Below are 7,765 nucleotides of genomic sequence, written 5' to 3' on the forward strand. Positions count from 1 at the left end.
ACATTTGCATTAGAAAATTCAGAGTTATGTTTGAATCCTGAGCAAAAAACAAAAAGTTTGGAGGTGACTGGGAACAGCAGATAAGACAACCAATAACTGAACCTGACAAGAAGCTTTCTCTAACAGCCTGAAGTATTGGCCCCAAAATCACCACTTTTCTTTCCGGCACTAGTCACCAGAAAAGCAAATTATTGGTGACCCAGATTCTCAGCGATGACCGAGCTGTTCTCTCCCTATTAAAACCACCAGGCACTCACTGCCTGCCCCGCCTGGTGCCCATTTCTCCAAGCCCCCAGAGAGCCCCCATCCTGCACCGCACACAGATGCGCCACGTTCCACTTCTGCCACTTCTGCCGTTGCCACACGCGGGAAGTGGCAAGCCAGTCCATCTGGGCTGGCAGATGACAGCTTTGGAGAGGCTCCATTTGAAGGAGAAGTGTGCAAACTTCACATAACAGCAGTATTTTCAACAGCAACAGGGCACAATTCCAGTCGAGGATGAGAGACCGAAAAGCAGAGATTGGAGAATCTCACAAGCAACGCCACAGGGAGCCCGCTGCCGGGGGGTGAGCGGGAACCCTTTCAACCAGAAAACACGTCCGAAAAAAAGTGCGTGGAGACCCTCAAGTCCCTTGGACACACAGGCAAATCGTTCCAAGGAAGCATTTTAGCTTGGATCCGTATCAAACCAGCGCTGCGTGCCCGGCTTCTCCCGCTTTCCCCGCTCTCTCCTGCCGTGTGTGGTGGGCCCAGCATTCTGGAAACAAGTCAGATAAGGCACAAACTCCGCGCACACCGAGCTTCTCCACCAACAACAAAGAGAAAGCGTCAAAAAAAGAAGACTACCATCAAGTGCTTAAAGACGACGACCCCCGGAGCTAGAACTCGGCGCACAGTTTAGCTGCGGGGAAGGCTGGCACGGCCACGGAGCCCTGCCACAGCCGCACGCCCGTCCCGCGTCCGGCGCGGGGGAAGCGGGCCGCGGGGGGAGGCGCCGCGGCAGGTCCCCGGGCAGCCCGTGCGGCCCCGCACCGCCACACGGGCACCACGGGCGGTCCCGGCACCCCGAGCGGCCCCGCCCGCCCCGGCGCCCCCCCGGCCCGCGCTCGGGCGTCCCGCGCCCCACGCCGGGCCCCGCAGCGCCGCGGCTCCCGGGCCCGCCGCGCCCACCTGTACTGCCAGCCCTTGGCGCCGCGGCCGCCGCTCTTGACGCCGCTCTGTCCCGCCGAGGGCGGCTGCTCCGACTTGCCCTCGCCCTCCGGCCCCTTCATGGCCGCCGCGGGGTCCGCGCACTGCATGGCGCCGCGGCTGCCCGCCCCGCCAGGGGCGCCCCCGGCCCAGGGCGGGCCGCCTGCCGGGGAGACGAGCCCGCCCCGGCGGCCCGCCGGCCCCGCTCAGGCCGCGCCGGGGCCCGGCCGCGCCCGCCCCATGCGGGCTGCGATGGCGGCGGCTGCCGGCACCCCCGCGCCCCGCTCGGCTGGGCTCGGCTCCCCGCACGGCCGCGGCGAGCTGGGGAAACCCGCCCTCCCGCTGCCTCACCCGGCGGCCCGGCCCGGCCGCCCCTTCCGGGTCAGCGCCGCCACCATCTTTAGTGCGGGCAGCAGTGCCCGCCCTAGGCCGCTCTGCGCTGCTGCCGCGCTTAAAGCGATAGGAACCCTCTAAAATAATTTCAGACTCGCGGCTACAAACATTCTCCCCCCACCCACCCCGTGAAAGATAGGGATTGGAGGAGCGAGGGTCCCAAGCTGTTCGCATACAGGCTGTAGGAGCAGGGGGATGACAGCCCACTGCTGGGATCCACTGGGATCTAGCGGAGTGTGGGCAGAGACCACCAAACAGGGCCTCGATCTTCACTCACGCAAAGCCGTGGCACGGCCTGGCCTCCAGAGAAAACACGTTGTTCCTCCTGTTTTTCCTCCAGTTACTGCATACGTGGGCACCAGCCATGCAGGCTTTTTGTCCTTCATAGAGTAACAGCAGAGCTAAATGGGAGAGAGGGGCCTGCTTGTGTGTGAGCTCTCAGGCCAGGCATGGCTTTCGGGCAACAAAACCAAATGGACTGCAGCCGCGTTATTTCTTAAAACCGGGGGCAGAGGCCCCTTGTTCTGGCTTCAATCAGTCAGCACAAGAGGAGGGCAGGATCAGACGCAGCTGTGCTGAGCAAGGTTGTGGTTCTGCTCCACATCTCATCGAAATGCCCTCCCCTGCTCTCCAGCTCTTTTGTTACCCACCTATAACAACCATCGTACAAAAGATGCTAGCGATTCCCTATGTGAGAATCCACACAGAAGCAAAAATGTAAAGGAGAACATATTTCAGACAAATAGTTTATTTAGAACATCCCCACAGTAACAGCTTCGTGCCCCATGAAAGCCACCCTGACGTTCCCATCTTCTACCAGCACATTCCTGCTTTCCTAGTGACATTCAAAACATCTTTGCCTTTGGCTAGCAAATAAGAATAGCACCTTATGAGCACTGTGTCTTTAAAATATATTTATAAGCTTTAATTGGCCTCTAATTTAGCACATATCCATCCATCAGCTAACAGACCCCTGGTGAGGACTGCCTGTTGCACCTACGCCTATAATCTCTCTTACAGAGACATAATATATTACCACTGCACAGGAATAAAATTCCCCACTTCTGCCTTTTTAGAAGCACCCTTGTCACTGCAGGGGAAAAAAAAAGGGGCTTTTTCAGCTGCATTTTTCTCCTCTGGAACCACAGGCAAAGAGATCAGCACAGTCATGTTGTTTATCAAAGAACATTTTGGCCAGAACTGCACTCCTCTTGCCCTCCAAACATGTTAGTTCCTCCCCTGCCAATCACTTGATATTTTAATTGAATTAATTTAAATAATTGAAAATATAATATAATTGCATGGTATTGTAATGCATGCCACCACCACTGAAATTTTCCTGGGAAAATGTTAAGCAAAAACAACTCAGGCAAGAATTCCACTTGTGTGTTTTATTTCCCTCCTGCTTGAGGACAACCGGTCCCAACAGAGACACAGATTGACCCATGCTAGACCTTTCCCAACCATCACAGGTGATCGGTTCCTCCACCTAGGACTTCTCCAACACCCAAGACAGGCCAGCTATCTTTAGTGCATGTTTCTGCGGCCCCTCAGCATCTGGTCCTGGAGCACCGGGTAGTAAACGCAGATTTGCTTCCCCCATCATACATTTGCTTTTTTCTCTCTTAAAAAAAAGTGTTGCACTTGGAACCAGAACTTGTCGTAAGATGGCATTGACAAAATGCTTAATAGCGTAGAAAGGCTTAAAGCTTAACCACATTTGCTAAGGATTTGCAGTTCAGGCTACCTTTTATCTTTAGTTTACAGCTGCTACTAATTATAACTTACTTTCAGGCTCTCAGTCTTCTTCCCTGGTTATGATTTAGTGGCTCAAAATGACCAAAATCCCACCCTGGCCTGTGCAATGCAAGCACAGCAAAGGGCGAGCGCTGAGGTCTCACAGCAGTGCCCTGCCTGAGCCTTGCCACTTGCCCTGAGTTCTAGGTACAGAGGAAGAAACAAGGAAAAGCTGCAGGTCTGGAAGAGGAAAGCAGGAATAGGATAACATACAATTATCAACATTTGTCATATCAAATCCTTGCAGGCCTGGATGTGGCTACAAGCTGAAGTGGATCATATTTTATTATAATTCATGCCATAATTTATCATCCTGTTAATTTTAGAAAACTGGGATCTGATCAAAACTATGCAGTGCTCTTGCTGATTTCTTTCAAAGCTTATAGTCTGGCTATGCATGCTTTTATGTAAATATATAAATACACACACAAGCATCTCTTCAGATCGGTATCATTTCTTCAGAGCAGAAAGATCTGTCTTCAAAGAGTAAAGCTATAAAATCCAATATATTTTTCATCACCAGTTTGCTTAAAAAAAAAAAATAATAGAAATGATGATACAAGTTTTCTACCACTCCCTTGTTGATCAGACAGGATTTTTCTCCTGACCTAAGAAGTATCTTTGGATGAGACCAAGTTTAACATAGTTTTAAATGTGTGCCTTCCTGGTAGCTGGTCCACGGAAGATAAACAGTTAGTGCTCCGGTCTGTTAGGGGAACCGCAGCCTCTACAGGCATGCAGAGGAACGGCATCAGTCCTGGGAAGGGAAAGCCAGAAAGCGCAGCCTGCCTTTATTGCGCAAGGAGTGGGATTTTTCACAATCATTGCTGAACTGGGGGAGCTGCTAGCTCGTGAAAAAACGACCAGAAAAGTAAGGTTGCTAATAGCACTTCACATCTGTGTCTGTTAATTGGACAATCAATAGTTCTTAGGGTTAGATTCTTTCTCAAGGCAACTGATGCTTGAGTTTATTAATAGTCTGGGTTAATGTCTCAACTAACCTTTACAGCTGCTGTGTGAATTGTTTTTCAGTCACTAGCCCCTTCTCCTAGAAGCTTTTCTGTTCCGTGCTTTACTCCTACACTTTTCCTGCATGGTTCCTATGGCAACTTGAGTATCTCTCCATCTGCTGTAGATCCCCATTATCATGTTTAGCTGCTTGTTATCTCAGTCAAATGCCATTTCCAGGTGTATCATGATAACAAGATCAGTTTGGAAACCAAACCAAAGCACTTGATAATTTTGTAGGCAAACCTGTCCTCCATAATTTGACTGCTATGTTACTCTGTAAGCTCTGCTTGTGATACACTGATGCTGAGCTATTCTCATTACCAGATCTCCTGCTTGTATCTGCGCACTAACCAATTCTGCATCCACTTAATCATTTCCAAACGACATCCATCCATCCTTCTCTTTGCAGCCTCTGCTGCCTACAAAGTGGTATATTTGGATTCTGGAAAGCCTTTGTAGGTCTGTTGCCTGGAGTTTGACACCTATTTCATAGGAACTTAACTCTGAGTTACCAGTACTGTTTTTCTTCCTGCAAATGCATTTTTCAGTTCTGCTCTAGTCCTGTTGCTTCTCCTGAAAACCTACTGCACTGGATTACAGAAAACCCTGAAGAGTACAGATGGTTTGCAGTTGGCCTCTCAGTCTCTTCTTCTTGAATGCCTTAAATTACTTGGAATTACATAGATTTCTATAGGGCTAAAATCTAATCTCATTTTCTGCTAAGTACTTTTTTGGAGAACTAACTTAAGTGGGGGAAAAAAGTTCTTCTGATATAATCTGATTGGAACCCGCAGCAGAGAAATCAGCTGAATAAGTCGAGTAAAAACTTCATTGTTGATTTGTTTTTTTCTAGATCCCATGAATCGGTAAAAGCAGACTGCAAGAAGTCCCTGTGGAAGCTGTAAAGCTGTAAGTAATTTGGCCTGTCGGCTCTTAGGGACACAAACTGACATTATTTATTTGTACCTAACATCCTGGAAGAGGTGCTTTGAGATATTACATGCTACATCAGTATAAATGGTTATTATTTACTACCTACAATTAAAAGTAATTAAGAATACAATAATCTGGTGGTTATGTACATACACATTTAAAACCATGCAAATCTTCCATTTAGAATAGAATTCAGGGAAAGCTTATGTGCAAAAATTTTCCACTGGCAAACAAAAAGGCCCATGATGTATGAGTAATTTTGATGCTAATGCCATCTACTGGGTTGTTTAGCATCAGGTGAGAGTCAGGCGTGGCACTTGCAGTTTGGGTAACATTGAAGTGGTCAGGAGTTTATGGTCTGCAGGCCTCAGCCAGTGGAAGGTTTCTGTGGACACTTACAATAGGGGGGCTCCTCCTGCACACCCAGGCTGAACTTGGAAACCCTTGTTCTAAACCTCAGACCTACCCCAACCTTAACTCTACCCAAGGCTCCACAGGTGAGAAAACTAAATGTTTGTGTCCTGCTGACATCAACCCACAAGGTTTGGCACAAAATGCTTGATTTTCAGATCCTCTTTCCCTGAACTCTGAAGCCTGCATCCCTAGGGATGCTGAGGAGTGGTGCTATCTGGTCACCATCCCCAGGAAGTGCAAAACTCATATTCTGTTTGGCTTTCAAGTATTCACAAGACAGAAGAGGCTCCCTGAATCTTACTTCTCTCTAAAGAGAAGAGACAAAATAAGGCAAATGTGAACTGTAATGCAGACAATGCAGGACACCTTAGGAGCATGCAAAAAGCCGAGTGAAAAAAGGAGAAGGGAGTGATGTGCAGAGAAAACTATTCTTCAGCAATCCAAAATTAAAAGTACAGCTCAAAATCAAAACAAATCATACCTGAACAGGGAAGGAAAACAGGAACAAAAGAGGTTTAGCTGCATGATTACAGAGGAATGCATCGCCAACAGTAACAGCAGGGCAGATACCTGAGAGCTGAAGGAATATATTGCATCATTTTCCACAAGGAAGAAAATACAACCCCAGAGAGCAGAGGCAGCACACTTAGACTGAAGGGCATGCATACGGATATTACCACATGCAACACAACCACAAAACTCAAGAACTCTTTACCCTTCACTTCTGAAGACTGAATAATCTCCATCACTGAAATCTATAGGCTCTTACGAGCAAAGGTTAGCCATGAGTAACAAAAGACATGGAGGGAAGCAGAAAATGGGTTAATGTGCAAGCTAGGCAAGTTATATATAGACTAACCCAATATCTTTCTTTGCTAATTGCATTTGCAGACAAAGGAAAACTAATAAATCTTATCAACCTGGACTTTGGTAAAGCATTTGATTTGGCATTACCTAGATAATTATTAGTGAAACTTGAGAAGATGAGGATTGACATAAACACTATAAAATGCTGAAGGAATAGTACTGGGGGTGAAATCTGCTGATGGGGCTGATAGGAAAATCATAGGATTGGAGGAATCAATCTACCTGAATAATTTTATTAATCAGCTTGGCACAAAAATTGAGAAGTGGGGAAACAAAATTTGCTAACAACAAAGTTGGGAGACATTTTCAATGAGAGGAAGTCCTACAGGATTGGTATATCCTGGTAACAGAGATGGGATGAAATGTAACAGCGTAAAATGTAAGGACATGCACTGAGAGACTGATAACGTTTCTGCTGTAAATTGAAATGTATCTGCTATGAACAACAGAAAAGCCACATGCCTGATGTGGTTATTAAAAAGGTAAACGCAGTCTTACTGGTAGCAAGCCACGTTTTTCCAGGAAATCTATACAAGGTACCGGGTACAGTTCTGCTGATATTTTAGGGCATCATTCAGGTTATCAGGGTTCAGCAAGCCTGAATTCATGCTGGAACAGGTACAGAGAAGTGCTATCCAAACAGTCAGAGGAAGAGAAAAGAGGCGGTAAGAGAGTGTGTCCTGCTGAGCTTGGCAAAATAAATGGTGAGAAGAGCCCTATTCCTCTCTGTAAACATGTTTGAGGTTGAAGGTGGGCAGAGGGGGAAAAAAAGCACCAGGGCAGAAGAATCATTCACATTTATAGATAGCACTTGTGCTAAAGCAGATGGGCGTGAGTTGGATACGAAATGGGGAGAAGGGATCTCACTGTGAGAGGAGTAACAAGCAGCTTCTCAGTGGGAGAACAGAGGGCAAAAAACCTAACCGATTTTAAGACAGAGCATGGTAAGGCTGTGAGCTGGCAGCAAGAACTGGACAGAGTGTCCTTCCAGGTCCTGCCCTGGCTCGCCCAGGGAAGGAGAGCAGAGGACTGGCCCTATGCCATACTCACCTGGTTTACCTTTTGCACCCAATAGTATAGGGTGCCCAACATAACCAACCAGTGGCCGAGGAAGCAAAGCATGCAATGGCTACATCTATACCACAGGGCAAAGCACACTGCC

The 7,765-nt window shown here is 47.8% G+C and overlaps 1 protein-coding gene across 2 annotated transcripts in view; it reads right to left on the reverse strand.

Annotated features, from left to right (window-relative positions):
* The window catches only part of OSBPL11 (oxysterol binding protein like 11), a 42,440-nt gene extending 40,849 nt beyond the window's left edge, over positions 1-1,591 (reverse strand). The window contains exon 1 of one of the 2 annotated variants that reach the window (XM_055811708.1): positions 1,540-1,591. In XM_055811708.1, coding sequence (XP_055667683.1) covers positions 1,540-1,586 — 47 coding nt within the window. In that variant the 5' untranslated portion in view covers positions 1,587-1,591. The other variant, XM_055811707.1, reaches the window with a different exon arrangement.
* Positions 1,592-7,765: the final 6,174 nt, after the last annotated feature.

This window comes from Falco peregrinus, chromosome 8 (genome assembly GCF_023634155.1).
Source record: "Falco peregrinus isolate bFalPer1 chromosome 8, bFalPer1.pri, whole genome shotgun sequence".
NCBI classification, from domain to species: Eukaryota; Metazoa; Chordata; class Aves; order Falconiformes; family Falconidae; genus Falco; species Falco peregrinus.